Here is a 17,160-nt window from a genome sequence, read left to right as displayed (position 1 = left end):
TTTTTTTTTTTTTTTTTTTGGCAGTTATGGATTTGTTCATTTTATGCCATGTGACAGACAAGTTTTCAAAACTTAATGAGGTACCCTATTTGGCTCTGTAGGATTACATTAAAGCATGATTTCAATAATAATAATCTCTGTCCTTTCATAAGCAGGGCCACTTCCAATGCCTCCTACAGTGTGAGTTGGAGCAATCATTGGTTTCCTGACAATGGTAGCTACGTACAGAGAACCAATTCTCCCTGCAAGAACTTTCCGAACAAACTCTTTCTGACATCTTGGCGATGCCAAGCTTTGTGGTTCTCATACAGCTTCTGCCTAAAGTTTTGCAAGTGGCTCAGCTCTTCAGTTAAGGGACTAGCTCACACTTCAAGGCTAATGTCAAGGTGACTCTTGTAGATGCAAATTTAAATAGAGCAGGGAAGGGATTCACCAATAGCCTGGCCTAGGATTATGACCCACCACCATGAACAATAACTTTGCAAACACCACCCACCATCAGTAGAACAAAAGAAGGATACTGTGGGCCAGCAGGTAAAGTATTAGACTAGAGAGCACCAGGACAGAAATCTGCAAAGGAGCACAAGAAGTAAGCTCTTTTCTGTTGTGGTCAATACTTAGCAGTAGAGCTCTGACAGTTTCTCTGGAATACGGGTAGGAAACCAGGGCATCGGTCCACTTTTCCTGCCTTGCTCACGCTCACTGTATTTTATCTGAAACAGGAAACAATCTCTGCTCAGGAGAATCCATGGGGCAAAAGCAGTGTTATTTGAAAACTAGGGAGGAAGCAAAACAGGGCTGCTTAGCATCTCCATGTGGCTCATCCATGAGGCATCATTGCTGGGAGTTAACAACTGGAGACCTGCTGGTGTCTGGGGATTCGTACAACACACGCTGGTCACTCCCACAGGAGACTAGAGCCCAGCCTGGAAAAAGCTAGGAAATCTACAAATCCCTCAGACTTGTAGAACAAGAGTGAGATCTGAAGCCTTCTTTCCTAGGTCACCTCACCCACATCACTGATTCTTTCTACTGTTTGCTCACCCCATCGATAGTAGGCACTTTCATTGACAGTGATATTCTGAGTGACTCCCGACTGGGTTCTGATGATGGGACTAGAAGGAATATGGGGTCCTGCCCTTGGAAAGAGCACAGCTTGATTGGAAAACACACTGATGTCATATGACAGCCATGGATGGGGGGAGGGACTCTGCTCCTTGCCTCCTTCCCCGCCATCTCCCCCAGCAACTTGTTACAGCCGCATCTCACGATTACAATGCAGGACAGTATCTACAGCACAATGAGTCTATGTACACATGGACCATTCCCTTGGCATGCTTTAGAGAGAGACACACACGCTCACACACATGTACACCCACGTGAGAGCGAGAGACGAGCACACGCGCACAGTGGAGAAAATTAAAATGGCACTTTCTAGCATTTGCGGCATGATTAGTGCTCCGGGCGAGGTGGGGATGAAGGGGGTGGTGGTGATAAAAAGAAAATATCTGGGTTAGGTGTGGGGGAGACAGAACACATTGGAAGGAGAGGGGATGATCTTGAAAGTTGGAGAGCGAGTGTAGGCAGGAAAGTCTGATAAATGTTTAACATCGGATTCCATTGATAGTCTGAAATAGCTACATGTCAGCTCAAATGGAAAACAGAAGAAAAAGAGATTATGGAAGTATAAACACCAAAGGCAAGACCTTATTTTTTTTTTCCCCACTGATGAAAAAGGATGAAGGAAGGAAGGATAAAGTGTGTGTGTGTGAGGGGGTTAATATCCATCTAGGTCTTCTTATCTTTATTTTCACAACATCCCGATGTGCTTAGCATGATGTAGTCTTTACGCAGCGTATGTTTGCTTAGTAGATACACACATTTCCTGGTAGAACTTTTCCACCCTGAATTATGCTCAAATGTTTATTGATGGACTTTAAAATTGCTTTCAATGTGTATTTTCTTCTTCATTTTCTTTTTTTTCCCCCTTCACTTATAAACACACAAAGTTGTGAAATAAACAGTCTCCCCCCATCTCGCTCTCTCTCTCTCTCTCTCCATATTCTGTGTGACGCATTTTTGTGTGTTTTTTTTTTTTTGAATTATTTTTAAATTTGTATTCTATTAAAATTTGCTGAGAAGGCAGAGCAGAGACGCTGCCAGCAGCCACAGTGGTACGGCCAGACTGATGGATCCATTTATTCCTCTCACCGACCCAGGTCCTGCAGAGCAAAAGAGAAGAGAGAGAAAAGAATAATTACTTCTGACCCACTCTGTTACGCGTCACTGCTGGTGGATCACAGGAAGGTCTGGTCAAGTACTGGTGCCTCAAAGTCAGTGTGCTTACTTGCTGCTCAAAAAGGGCTCAAAGACATTCCTAAATCTTTCTCCTCCTTCTTGAGTTTCAAGTATCTTTTTTTTTTTTTTTTTTTTTTTTATAAGTTTTTACTATTGGGCCCATGCAGTCGCCAGAAAGACAGAGAAAGACAGAGAGACAGAAAGCAAGAAATCACCCCCCCCAGGGGAGATGACCACACTGCAATCCCTTCTCCTCTATTCTCCTCTCTGGATCTTGGGCACACACGCACATGCACCCAGCATGAGTTTAAGCCACCGGGTCCGGGATTCAAATGGTGGTCGACCACATGGGAGTCCAGCAACATAGCCATTATGCTAACTGCTGGTCCCAAGTTACAAGTATCTTAAGGGATATCATTGGTTGAAATACAAAATGGAGATACAAAACGCTCTTGCTGATGTCCCTAGGCTGGCTGTCAGGGATGTGTCTGATGGAGCCGCAGCTCCTGTTCAGCCCGCTGCCTTGTGCTTGTGCTGCCCTGCACAGCACTGTGACGCCCGCACTCCTTAGGTTCCAGTCCCTGGGAAGGGTCCTTCTGGCCAAACTGAACAGCTTCTCCATCAGTAAAATATGGAACCAGCCCGAGACCCGCTTGTTTCCCAGGAGAGAAGCAGTAATTAGTTATTTACTGATGGGGAAGGGAATTGTTTTAAAATAACTCTTAAGGCTAAGTGACACCTTAGCATGGTAGAAAATGAATCTAGAAACTGTAGAATCTTAATCTTGTCCAAACTCTTCATTTAAACTCGTCACTTTAAACATCAAAAACAAAAGACAAGGCAACGGGCCAGCCAGTGTGTAGTGGTTAGGGCAGCTGGACCCCACATGGCTACCTGCATGGTTCGAGCCTCTGACCCAACAGTTTGAAGAACATGCTGAGCGTGTGCGCATGTGTGCATGCATATGCCCAAAATTCCACAAGAGGAATGGAGGAGAAGGAACTGCAGCGTGGTCATCCCCCCCCCCTCGAGGGGGGTTGCTTTCTTGCGCTCTCTCTTTCTCTCTCTTTTTCTATGTTGAACACACACACTCTTTAGCAAAAATTAAGGGGAAAAAAATGACAACAACAAAAACAAACCAACCAATCACGAGAGGTTAAGAAGCAGACCTGAATCAGGAGCAGAACTGAAAATAACTCACATGGAATTGAAACTGGATTGGTAGTCTATGTCTCTTTCTGCTACCCTATTTTTTCCAAGGTGAAGACAACTGGGAGGAGATGAGTGTGGATTTGAGAGGGAGAATGGGGTGGAAAAAGAGGTGTATAAAGTGTTGATGTATTGATGGAAATTGGAGGCTAAGGACAGAAATGATAAATATGAGTGAAGAGCTTGTCTCCTCTGGTTGTTCCATTTTCTCCTTTTGTATGACTCTGCTCATATTGCATTAAGGGGAAGAACTGTGTAATTTTATTACAGAGACTTCTGGATTTAAGACTACATACTCACACAATGATAGCCAAAAGAAATGTGTGACTATAATTAGGAATCACGATGAAGTTTGAGAGCACAGATGTGGATGGATACATAGTGTGTGGGTGCCTGTGTGTGTAAAATCATGATATTTTGTAAGTGCTCTCTGGTATGTAAATTTTTCCAAAGCTGTTTACAAGCATACCAGATTGGAGGTAGGCTATCAAGGAAAATGCTGGATTCAAAAATGGTCTCCTAACCTTTTTCGTTTTTTTAACAATAAAAGCAACAACAACCAATTATATAGTACTCTCTGCACCGAGCTATTATTAATGCTCATAAATGTAAGTGCACAACCATGTCCTGAGGTGGGTACTATAATGAAACCTGTTTTACAGTGAAATAATGGAGCCACAGAGAAGTTAAATCCATTGCTCAAATATGCACAATTCATCAGCAGGAGAGCTGGAGTTTTTACCAGGTTTTTCACTCCAGAGTCATTGCCTTTCACCACTACATACTGAGATTACACGGGACCCAGTGAGGGTCTTGTTAAGCATTTGGGAAATGAAACTTGGGTTTGATTAAAACAGTAACCAGTACAAACAAAAACACCAAGGAGACAACCATTATCTCCACAAAAATGATTTCCAATAGAATATTTTTGACTAGAAGAGCTTCTTGAGAAAGCTACAAACAATACTTACTTTAAGAATAGGAATCTATGTAATACTTAATTTAAAAATTGGAATCTATATAAACTTTGAGCTGCACAGTTATGGTTAAAAAATGAGCTTTATTGTGTGTAAAACTATGGAAACACAGAATAAGGAAATTAAATGTTTAATCAGTGAATTCTCCACTTCTCTGAGTGGCTTTATGACCATATTAATAAAAGGTACTTTAACTAACTTCAGGTCTGTGTCTTTCATGAAGAATTAAGGTTCAATGAGATGCTGGATCCTGCAAAAAACACCTGAGTCCTAGCTCAATGTCTGTCCTCATCCATTCTCTCTATGACTTCCACATCACAGCCCCCCATCTTCTGACCTTCTGGCACCTTCCAGCACTCTTAGCGGCAACTTTCCAGGGCTTTAGCTTGGTGGCAGTGTTACTTTTTTATCCTTTCAGCTCCTCTGGACATTACATGGCATGATCTCCTTGGCACTTTGTTTTTGTTAGTGCATCAAAGAGACTTCTCAAAACAGATGACTACACAAAAATTAAAGTCATATAGGATTAAGCAACACTAATTTGTTTTACCCCCAGGACAGTATGAAACAGGAGCTTTTCAGAAAGAGCCCAGTTCTGCTTATTTCCTTCCTCTCAGTTTTAGTGCTAGGAGGAGCTGTATTCTCTTTCAGAATCCTGGAGTGGAGTGGAATCTGGCGAAGGCTAAACAGGTGAGCCTTTCCATTTTATTTGAATAATTGTAACTATTTGAGAAAGCAAGTATTAGCTCATTAAATCAATAGCACATACATATATTAACCTGGAGGAATATAGCCACATAAAACATTCTTCATAATGTATTCTTTTCTTCAAAAAGAAATACACGATATATGTATATGTTTATATACATATATATATATATGTATGTATGCACACATAATATAAACACATAGTATTGGTCTTTCAGGGCACATAATTCAAAATTAACTATTATTTTTACACACTATTCTGAGTTATAATAGGGGATCTCAGGTGACTGTGTTCATCTTTAACTTTATCCTTAATAGCATTATTATGATATATTTAAAATGCATTTTGTGCATCTGTCGAAGATATCTTCTTCTCCACCAATTCTTATTTATTAAATGCTCTTGTATAGCTATCTAATGTGCTTATATGACTTGCTCTTTTCATAAGTGATTTTGAGAGTAAATAAATAGGATTGGAAAAAATGCAAGGGGACATGGGTGATAGTGGGGAGACCACCACAAGTGTGTTTGCAATTACAGATACATGCGACTGCAGAGGAGACTACTTCAGCTAATGGCTATTTCCAGGAAGCATAATCAACAAAATCATTAATTATGTTTTAGTTCAAAGTTATGAAATTTCTGCTTATTTGTGGAAATGCAAATGATAAATCGTATTTCCTAAGCCAGATGGCCAGGCTCAGCAAGTGCTCTCATATACTGACAGCTAGAATAAAAGCCAGAGTCGGCAAACACGAATTAGCCTTGAGAATAGATGAGCAAGTAGAACCACAATTCCAAACTGTGCTACATATTTTTCATAGAGTAGATAAAAATCACATCTTGGTATCGAACCACATTATAGAATATGCACACGCACATCTTGATATGTGTGGTATCTGATATTCAGTAAATGGTATTAGTAGTATTATTACTAACATAGAAGTTTGGATGACAAAAGGGGGTGAAATGCCAACCAGAATCAAAGGCATTGGTGGGAATTGGGTTGAGGTGTTTAATGTTTGACCATAGAGGGGAAAATTCAGCTCCAACAGGAATATGAACCAGGAGTCAACATACTGGGCAAGGTTTCATCCCCAGGGTAGGATAACCGAGGCTCTGTATCAAAATGCATGTGGGATTGCACTTTGCCATGACAGTGCTTACAAAAGTGAATTTGTGATTAAGGACAGGACTGATAAGACATCCTCGAATTGCTAGATATGAGAACTTTTGGCAAGCACCTACACTATAAATCTGATGGAGGATTCTGAGCCAATGTATTTGTTTTTTTAGTAAAATCTCTGAGAAAGGACCAAGTGATGCGTCAACACCTGTTCCAGAGAACATGTGCTTGGAGACATTGGGCAATTCAAATCTGGAGAAGAGATTTCTGTAGCTTCTCCAGAGTATTTAGGGCCCATATCTTGGATTTGGAACTAATTTTATGAAAAGTGGTCATTTATCCTGCCCTCAGGGATTCTTGGGCATTCCTTTAAGTCGCTGAAGAATAATCATGATTTTATTCCTGTGCATAGTTCAACCATTTAAGAAGAGATGAAAGACCAGAGGAGTTTAAGTTTGAATTCTTGGAATTGTTAAAGGCTGATCTAATGACTGAAAACATAAAACAAAAGTCTAAAGAATTAAAAGTAATTAAACAAAGAAGAAAAATAATTGGCAGCATCTCCTCAGTCTCTTCGCTGTCATCTAGATGTGCAGAGTAATGTGCCTTGTGTCGCTGGAAGCCACATCTAAAGGGAGACCCGATAAGACTGACTTTGGCGCCACCTGGTCCTCATTCTCTGCCACTACTGCGTAGCTTCTCAGGCTGAATGAATTGGGGACTAAAACGTGTCACTTCATGCTGGGGTAGATTAGATTAAGGAAATGACTGAAGTTTTCTTTGAGTAACGGGTACTAGAATGAAATCTTGGCTCTTCCTACAAAACTTTTTATGCATTATCTCTACTCTCTATAAAGGGGAGAATTTGGTATGGCTGACATATTCTCCTAGTTAAGTTAGGGTCCTCATGACTTTTCCATCAAAGAACATCAAGCATTTTGGTACACACATTTTTTTTTTTTTTCAAATTTTAGACCAATTCTTTTTTTGGTAGTTCATCTTGATGGTCTTTGAAACACAAACGGAAACAAAAAGCAAAACTATACCTTATCTCGTCATTCACAACAAAGTCCTAGGTATGATAGGTAATGGTAATCACTTAAGTTTCAAACTTGATTAGCCCTCGTGGCATGAGGGAGTGGCCAATGGGTGAAGAGGACAACTGTTTATGCCTTCTTGCCTTGAGTAATCCTATTCTTGTCCCAAATATACCAGTGTATTCCCACTGTTTCTTTCTGTTCCCTTCTTAGAACGAGCCATAAACAAGGTATTGGTTCATTCTCGGAAGTAAGCAGTAAGGTGTTTAAAATGTTTGTAGCTCTTGGTCATGAGCAGGGCCTATGTCCCACAGAAATAGGCTATCTCATCCCTTTTGAGGTTCAGAGGAATGACATCTTTAAATGAAACAATGGACAAGCAAGTGAGTGATCACGTGGATTTAACGAGGGTGATCTGGCCTCCCGTGTGCCTCTGTAGTCTGAGAAGAGACGCCGTTAGGGATTATGACCTACTGGATCTGTACAGAGGGTACCTCAGAATCGGTAGCTGTTTGCATTTTAGGGTCTGTTTTATGATGCCTTGACCTTGCTGCACATCGTTGAGAAAAGGATGTGGATTATGTGTTGTGTGGTTGGTGGAGGTGCTTGGGGCCCTGCAGGACATGTGATGGCAGATCCTAGGAGGCCTAGCAGTCTGGGATGCTGCAGTAGAGTCAGGCTTTCTAAAGACCTGAGAACACGAGACAGGAGGAAATAGCCACTGCTCAGAGGCTTCATTCTAAGAGATTCTGCTCTGTGTCCTTCAACAATGTATACAGGAATAGCCAACAAGTGCCTGAAAAAGAGTCTCCGTGTCTCTTCTGAAAGCCCTGTCACTGAGCTGTGAGCATTTCCAAAAATGCAACTCTGCAAGAAGTAACCGTGAACATTTAAGATAAGGAATACATGAGACCACATTATATTGCTGTGAAATTTTAACCTTAGATATAGAAGGTAATCAAAAATGAAAGCCATACCTTTTTGCTTGAAGTGTACGGTGGTGCCAATTTCTAAAAAAGAAACATTTAACAAAACGAAAACAAATAAACAATCTTTTATCAATTGAGGATAAATATAAGGATAGTCTGGTACTCTCCACTGAAAGGAGAATGAGAGAAAGAGTGGAAAGAACATTTTAATAGAAACAGATTCTGCTAGAGATAGAGAGAAAGAAGAATAGAAAGAGGTAGTTGGAATAGATACCGTGCAGCCAGAGGTAGCAAAAAAGTGATTTGCTTGATGCTTGTACTTGATGCTATGTGTTATGTGTGTACACAAGTGCCAGAATTCTGAGTCTAGAATGTAAAAGCCTCTGTACTGAGTTTGGTGGCATCGTAGCATTTATCTGGTCCTCAGCCTTACCCTATGATTTTGTTCTTGGGGCACTTCCTTCACGCCAGCCGCCATCTTGCTGTTCTTCTAACATGCCAAGTTTGTTCCAACTCTGAAACCTTCACACAAGCTGTTTTGTCTGCTTGGACCCTACTCTCCCAGATGTTTGTAATGCACACTCAATAATTTCCTTTGCATTTCTACTGAAATATCACACCTCAGTAAGGACTCCCCCCATTGCATTACCAAAAGTAGTAACCTCCGTTCTTTCTCCATTCCTTTCCCTGCTTACTAGTCTAGTGCACTTCTCTCTCCTTGGCATCCTGCGATGCACTTGCTTATTTCCGGTGTGTCTCTTCCGTTAGAATATACGCGCCAGGAGGGCAGCGACAGTGCATGTCTCATCAATATTGTGTCTCTAGTGCTTAGATTTGTGCCTGGCGTGTAGTAGATATTCAATAAATACTTGTTGGATGTATAAATAAATCTCAGGATTGGGAGCACTCACATGGGCCAAATTTTTGGAATCCCTTCAAAGGCTCTTTATCAAGTAAACCACAATACTCTCGGATCTTTCCATGCAAATACGTAAAATGTTCATAGGATAACATTTTGAATCTCGGCACCAACTTAAACATTGGTCAGCTCTAGCAGCCCAAACTGACAGTGGGATTTTCTTCTCTGTGACCATTACACATAGCCCTGCATTCCTGAGTAACACTCTTTTGTTGTTGTTGTTGTTGTTGTTGTTTTGTTTTACTTCAAAAGTAGTGACTGGGCTCCTCAGCCTAAGTCGCTGAAGAATAATCATGATTTTATTCCTGTGCATAGTTCAACCATTTAAGAAGAGATGAAAGACCAGAGGAGTTTAAGTTTGAATTCTTGGAATTGTTAAAGGCTGATCTAATGACTGAAAACATAAAACAAAAGTCTAAAGAATTAAAAGTAATTAAACAAAGAAGAAAAATAATTGGCAGCATCTCCTCAGTCTCTTCGCTGTCATCTAGATGTGCAGAGTAATGTGCCTTGTGTCGCTGGAAGCCACATCTAAAGGGAGACCCGATAAGACTGACTTTGGCGCCACCTGGTCCTCATTCTCTGCCACTACTGCGTAGCTTCTCAGGCTGAATGAATTGGGGACTAAAACGTGTCACTTCATGCTGGGGTAGATTAGATTAAGGAAATGACTGAAGTTTTCTTTGAGTAACGGGTACTAGAATGAAATCTTGGCTCTTCCTACAAAACTTTTTATGCATTATCTCTACTCTCTATAAAGGGGAGAATTTGGTATGGCTGACATATTCTCCTAGTTAAGTTAGGGTCCTCATGACTTTTCCATCAAAGAACATCAAGCATTTTGGTACACACATTTTTTTTTTTTTTCAAATTTTAGACCAATTCTTTTTTTGGTAGTTCATCTTGATGGTCTTTGAAACACAAACGGAAACAAAAAGCAAAACTATACCTTATCTCGTCATTCACAACAAAGTCCTAGGTATGATAGGTAATGGTAATCACTTAAGTTTCAAACTTGATTAGCCCTCGTGGCATGAGGGAGTGGCCAATGGGTGAAGAGGACAACTGTTTATGCCTTCTTGCCTTGAGTAATCCTATTCTTGTCCCAAATATACCAGTGTATTCCCACTGTTTCTTTCTGTTCCCTTCTTAGAACGAGCCATAAACAAGGTATTGGTTCATTCTCGGAAGTAAGCAGTAAGGTGTTTAAAATGTTTGTAGCTCTTGGTCATGAGCAGGGCCTATGTCCCACAGAAATAGGCTATCTCATCCCTTTTGAGGTTCAGAGGAATGACATCTTTAAATGAAACAATGGACAAGCAAGTGAGTGATCACGTGGATTTAACGAGGGTGATCTGGCCTCCCGTGTGCCTCTGTAGTCTGAGAAGAGACGCCGTTAGGGATTATGACCTACTGGATCTGTACAGAGGGTACCTCAGAATCGGTAGCTGTTTGCATTTTAGGGTCTGTTTTATGATGCCTTGACCTTGCTGCACATCGTTGAGAAAAGGATGTGGATTATGTGTTGTGTGGTTGGTGGAGGTGCTTGGGGCCCTGCAGGACATGTGATGGCAGATCCTAGGAGGCCTAGCAGTCTGGGATGCTGCAGTAGAGTCAGGCTTTCTAAAGACCTGAGAACACGAGACAGGAGGAAATAGCCACTGCTCAGAGGCTTCATTCTAAGAGATTCTGCTCTGTGTCCTTCAACAATGTATACAGGAATAGCCAACAAGTGCCTGAAAAAGAGTCTCCGTGTCTCTTCTGAAAGCCCTGTCACTGAGCTGTGAGCATTTCCAAAAATGCAACTCTGCAAGAAGTAACCGTGAACATTTAAGATAAGGAATACATGAGACCACATTATATTGCTGTGAAATTTTAACCTTAGATATAGAAGGTAATCAAAAATGAAAGCCATACCTTTTTGCTTGAAGTGTACGGTGGTGCCAATTTCTAAAAAAGAAACATTTAACAAAACGAAAACAAATAAACAATCTTTTATCAATTGAGGATAAATATAAGGATAGTCTGGTACTCTCCACTGAAAGGAGAATGAGAGAAAGAGTGGAAAGAACATTTTAATAGAAACAGATTCTGCTAGAGATAGAGAGAAAGAAGAATAGAAAGAGGTAGTTGGAATAGATACCGTGCAGCCAGAGGTAGCAAAAAAGTGATTTGCTTGATGCTTGTACTTGATGCTATGTGTTATGTGTGTACACAAGTGCCAGAATTCTGAGTCTAGAATGTAAAAGCCTCTGTACTGAGTTTGGTGGCATCGTAGCATTTATCTGGTCCTCAGCCTTACCCTATGATTTTGTTCTTGGGGCACTTCCTTCACGCCAGCCGCCATCTTGCTGTTCTTCTAACATGCCAAGTTTGTTCCAACTCTGAAACCTTCACACAAGCTGTTTTGTCTGCTTGGACCCTACTCTCCCAGATGTTTGTAATGCACACTCAATAATTTCCTTTGCATTTCTACTGAAATATCACACCTCAGTAAGGACTCCCCCCATTGCATTACCAAAAGTAGTAACCTCCGTTCTTTCTCCATTCCTTTCCCTGCTTACTAGTCTAGTGCACTTCTCTCTCCTTGGCATCCTGCGATGCACTTGCTTATTTCCGGTGTGTCTCTTCCGTTAGAATATACGCGCCAGGAGGGCAGCGACAGTGCATGTCTCATCAATATTGTGTCTCTAGTGCTTAGATTTGTGCCTGGCGTGTAGTAGATATTCAATAAATACTTGTTGGATGTATAAATAAATCTCAGGATTGGGAGCACTCACATGGGCCAAATTTTTGGAATCCCTTCAAAGGCTCTTTATCAAGTAAACCACAATACTCTCGGATCTTTCCATGCAAATACGTAAAATGTTCATAGGATAACATTTTGAATCTCGGCACCAACTTAAACATTGGTCAGCTCTAGCAGCCCAAACTGACAGTGGGATTTTCTTCTCTGTGACCATTACACATAGCCCTGCATTCCTGAGTAACACTCTTTTGTTGTTGTTGTTGTTGTTGTTGTTTTGTTTTACTTCAAAAGTAGTGACTGGGCTCCTCAGCCAGGGGAAGCCTTCTGAATTAGCCTTCTGGTTACCTTCTACTCCTACTGGAAATTTGCTCATGCTTTTTTGTGGCTTCTAGAACAAATACCAGAATCTTTCACTTTTTTTTTTTTTTTTTTTGGTCTTCCACAATATCCTTCACCCCTATCCAGACTCCTCAGCAGCTATCACCTCTGCACTCCAGTCCCCTTAGCCCTCCTTCGCTGTTCATGGTACCACGTTTCCTCTGCCATAGAGGCCTGGACCCAGAGTATATCTCACCCTCACTCATTCTTTAGAATTCAGTTTTTCCTTCCACAGGAAAATCTTCCTTGGTCTCCATGATAAACTCAAGTCCCTTTATTATAAATAAGTTCTGCTCTCCTTCATAAAACCCAGCTCAGTTTTAGTTTCAAATGTATCTGTCTGATGCTTTGATTATGCCTGTCTTCTGCAGTAGGCTTTGTGTTCCACGGAGGGAGGGGCTGTGCCTGTTGTTTGCTGTTGTAGCCCAGGCCCTGTGTGGCAGCCACTGTGGATGCATAACATGCCAAAAAAGAAGATCTAGAACCACTGAAATAGGAGAAAATCAACTAGGTGCCATACATCTTCTAACCTAGTACAGCCGGGAGCTGATTAGCTAAATTCCTTATTCTCTGATTTAGCACAAACAGGTCGTATCTTTGAATTCTGGTCTGCAGAGTTTCTAACACTCAGAGCAACCTACTAATCTCGTCCCTCGTGGATTTTTCACTTTTCTACCTAAAGGTCACCAGGAGACGCTCTTAAACACTAGGTCATTATCTAGTGTTCTTATGATGGCAATGAAGAATGGCACAAATGTTCTAGTGTCAGAAGTCTGAAAATTTTGGCTGCAAGACAGCATGAGAAAAACTAGTGCCAGCAGGCAGTTCCTTAAAGCTAACTGTGTCGGGGCTGGCAGATGACTTCGTGGTTAGGGGTGCTGGACTCCCACATGGCAACCGTGGTTTGAGTCCCAGACCTGGGGGCTTGATTTCCCACTTTCATTCTCTCTCTTACTCTGTCCCTCTCTGGTCAAACTAAAATAAATAAATACAGTTAAATAAAAAATAATTCTTAAAAAAAAAAAAAAAAAAAAAAACAAAACCAAGCTAACTTCTGGTACACTGGAAGGGAATCCAGTCTGAAAATTCTATTATGTCATGCTAGCTGGCACAGATCTGGGTACGCTTCTGAGGATACTGAAAGACATCAGCGCCAGCCCTCCTATCCTGCAGGTCCATTACTTTCAGATATTTCCAATCAATAAATGTGACAGGGACCAGTAGTTAGCGTAATGGCTGTGTCACTGGACTCCCATGTAGTCGACCACAGTTCGCGTCCTGGGCCCGGTGGCTTAAAACTCAAGCCGGGCACGTGCGCGTGTGTGCCCAAGATCCAGAGAGGAGAATGGAGGAGAAGGGATTGCAGTGTGGCCATCCCCCCTGGGGGTGATTTCTCACTTTCTGTCTCTCTGTCTCTCTCTGTCTTTCTGGTGAGCGCACACGCCCTATAGTGAAAACCGCTCCAAAATAAAAAAAGGAAGAAAATAAATAAATAAATGTGACACAGTGTAAGTTCATATAGAAAGACAGAGGAAGAGTTCTCTTCTAGCGGGAGTCAGTAACTGGTCCCATTCTCACCTGGAAGTGCAGTGGATTCTGCTAGTACATGAAACACCAGCCTTCTCCTGGCGACAGCCTTTCCCACATATCTCATATCTCATTATCTGATCCCTAACATTTCAATGGTGTACGGAACATACTGCCTCTTGTTTTCTCTCCTCGTACCTGCTTTATATCTTTTCTTTGAAATCAACGTATGGCTTGCATATTGCTGCATGGGTGCTGCAGAGAAGCTGCATTTATCCTAATGTAAGGGAACAGATTCAGTGAGCTCACACAGACAGCGAGAAGCAGAGCTGAGCCTGAAATTAAAGGCTCCCACTTCTATAGCTAGAATCCAGTCCATCATTCCACAATACTCCTTCGTTACACACACACACACACACACACACACACACACATATATATTTAGAAAAGGAAGGCCTCTGGGGGCCAGCAGATGGTGTTGCAATTACGTTCTGGACTATCACATGGCCAACTGCAGTTCGAGTTCTGGACCCAGTGGCTTCAAATCACACCAGGCCTGTGTGCATGCATGCTCAAGGTCCCAGGAGGAAAATGGAGGAGAAGGGACTGAAGCATGGCCATTCCCTCTGGGGGGTGGGAGTGTGATTTCTCATTTTCCCTCTCACTGTCTTTGTCTCTCTCTCTCTCTCTGGGAAATTCATGTACTCTAAACCTCTCTCTAAAAATAAAATAAAATAAAAAAAAGCAAGGCCTCTATAACTCTAGGGGGGTATCACTGGGCCATTAACATAATTCAACACTGCCAGCAGGTGGCATGGTGGTTTAAGGTGCTGGATCCCACAGGACTGACTGTGTAGTTAGAGTCCTGAACTGTCTCTCTCTTTCTAATGAGCATATACTCCCTATGGCAAATATCTAAAAAAACCAAAAACATAATTTAGTACTGGCTAGAAAGTTGTGCTCTTATGCAAAGTACAAATTTTCTTCTTTCTTGTGTCATGTCTCTTGGCTCATTGTATTTTTTTTTAAGAATTATTTATTTTATTTTATTTGTTATTACTATTTAAATTTGACCAAGAGATACACAGAGCATGAGAGAAAGAAAGTGAGAAAGAAAGCCACCAGGTCTGGGACTTGAACCACAGTTGGCCACGTGGGAGTCTAGCACCTTAACCACTGCATCGCTTGCTGACCCTATTTTTAAGAAAATGTGTAAGGATGCCTCAAGCCCACGGAATGATATTCTTTACCCAGAGGAGCCTAAATCCTAGATGGTATCGCCTTCAGGTAAAGAACACTGTTTCTCCTGCTCCATCTCTGGTCCACAGGCTTCAAGGGAATGAGTCCAAGTCCTTGTTTGGGAACCAGGACAGTCAGGGAGGCCAATAATTCCGATGAAACTACAAAATGTCTCTTTACCCCACTTTACCTCCATTCCATTATCAGTAAAATGAGTTTAACATACCCTACTAAATCTGAACTATAAATTAGATAAGTTAATGAACGCACTGTTCTTACATTGGGTCATATACATAGTAAATGCTCAATAAATAACAATTTTTGTTACCAGTTTTGTGGTCAAATCTCTTCTAGAGAGGATGATTTGTGCAATTTTGGTGAACTGAAAAAGATATCTTAAGTAAACCATGGCAATGTAGGCCCAAAGAATGAAAAAGATATGTAAAAAAAAAAATCTATTGCAGTAATATGATGAATAACAAACGTACAGGGAGATTCTAGAAACTCTATCCCTACACCCGTAACACACACACAATATGATAGGAGAGCAAATTGAAGAAGCAGCATTTGGTCAGGAGGAAGCTAGGCATGTGCCTGCATTAACCTGTCACTACAAGCTTGGTAAGAGTCTACACGTTCTAAATGAATCTTTTAGGAAAAAATCTCTACTAAACAACTACAGAGATGATTAAAGGAGGGATAAAAAAGCATCCTCACATACTGCAATTTTGAAGAAAATATCAGAAAAATTTAGATAAAAACTATATTTTCTTAAAATATTTTTTAAAAACAAAGTTACTAATTACATTTTTAGGTACTCCTCCCTATTCCTGCAATAAATCAACTATTTTGTGCACTACTGAAGATCTTAACACTTTGAATTTCACTTGTCTTTAAGGAAAGAAAATGGAGTGCTTATTTTGTACTATTTTTTCTTTTTAAATTCATTCTCTTCTGTTAAGAGCAGAAAATTCCTTTCTGAGGAACAAAACCCTGAGTTTTTCTGAGCTGCGATCTTTAAAACCTTGGTCATATGCTGCCATCTGGTGGTAAAACTCAGATATGGTCCCCTGTGCTTTGTAAAGGAATCATCTTTGTCCACAAGGTGGCAATAATAGGAGAAATAAAACTATTTTTTTCAGCATCAGAGCAGACATAAAATATTCTTTTAAAAGGGAGTTTTCTATTAATATGAGCAAGAAAAGAATATGTTCTGTCCTTAACAATTGAAAAGGGCTCTTTTCTTTCTTGATATAGGGTGATCTCCTGTTCTTTTTTTTATTTTTGGAGAGGATTTTGCTATAGGGCATGCACACTAGCCAGAAAGATAGAGAGACAGAAAGCGAGAAATCACCCCCCAGGGGGATGGCCATGCCGCAATCCCTTCTCCATTCTCCTCTGGGGATCTTGGGCACGCACACGCGCGCACACACACACACACACACGGCATGAATTTAAATCACCAGATCCGGGAATCAAACCGTGGGTGACTACATGGGAGTTCAGCGACATAGCCATTACGCCAACTGCTGGTCCCAATCTCCTGTTCTTGAACAGAACTTCATTGCCAGGGAATTGTTCTTTTAGGATTCCCTGAACATACCTGGGACCTATGATTTTTTATGCCTTTCAGAAGAACTTTTCTCTGCATATTGATTTTTTAACAGCAAATACACTTAACAAGTAAGCATGTTACACAATATATACATAATTAATATGGAACTTAACAGGATGAAACACAACAAAATGTAAGTCTCCCCATTTTTTGGCAGTGATATAAGTGAAATTAGCATGGCCCCAGGCATAATGGAGAGAGATATAAACCTACCCCAGCAATAACATGGCTCAAACATTGGTAATCTAAGTATAGAGAACATTCTAGACACTCTTTTTTTTTTTTTTTTTGAGAGATTTTCGCTATAGGGCGCGTGAGCTCGCCAGACAGAGAGAGAGACATAGAGACAGAAAACGAGAAATCACCCCCCAGGGGGGATGGTCACGCCACAATCCCTTCTCCTCCATTCTCCTCTCAGGATCTTGGGCACGCACGCATACGCGCCCGGT

General features: G+C 41.1%; 1 protein-coding gene across 1 annotated transcript in view; it reads right to left on the bottom strand.

Moving 5' to 3' along the window:
• The window catches only part of LSAMP (limbic system associated membrane protein), a 710,022-nt gene continuing 692,862 nt past the window's right edge, over positions 1–17,160 (bottom strand). Inside the window, exons 8-9 of the mRNA XM_027769253.1 lie at positions 11,121–11,153; positions 1–2,222 (exon numbers count right to left, since the gene is read on the bottom strand). Coding sequence (XP_027625054.1) covers positions 2,125–2,222; positions 11,121–11,153 — 131 coding nt within the window. The 3' untranslated portion in view covers positions 1–2,124. The remainder of the gene's footprint in view (positions 2,223–11,120; positions 11,154–17,160) is intronic.

The sequence above is a fragment of the Tupaia chinensis genome, unplaced genomic scaffold (assembly GCF_000334495.1).
Source record: "Tupaia chinensis unplaced genomic scaffold, TupChi_1.0 Scaffold149148_1, whole genome shotgun sequence".
NCBI lineage: Eukaryota > Metazoa > Chordata > Mammalia > Scandentia > Tupaiidae > Tupaia > Tupaia belangeri.
This window is presented reverse-complemented; position numbering and strand designations above follow the sequence as displayed.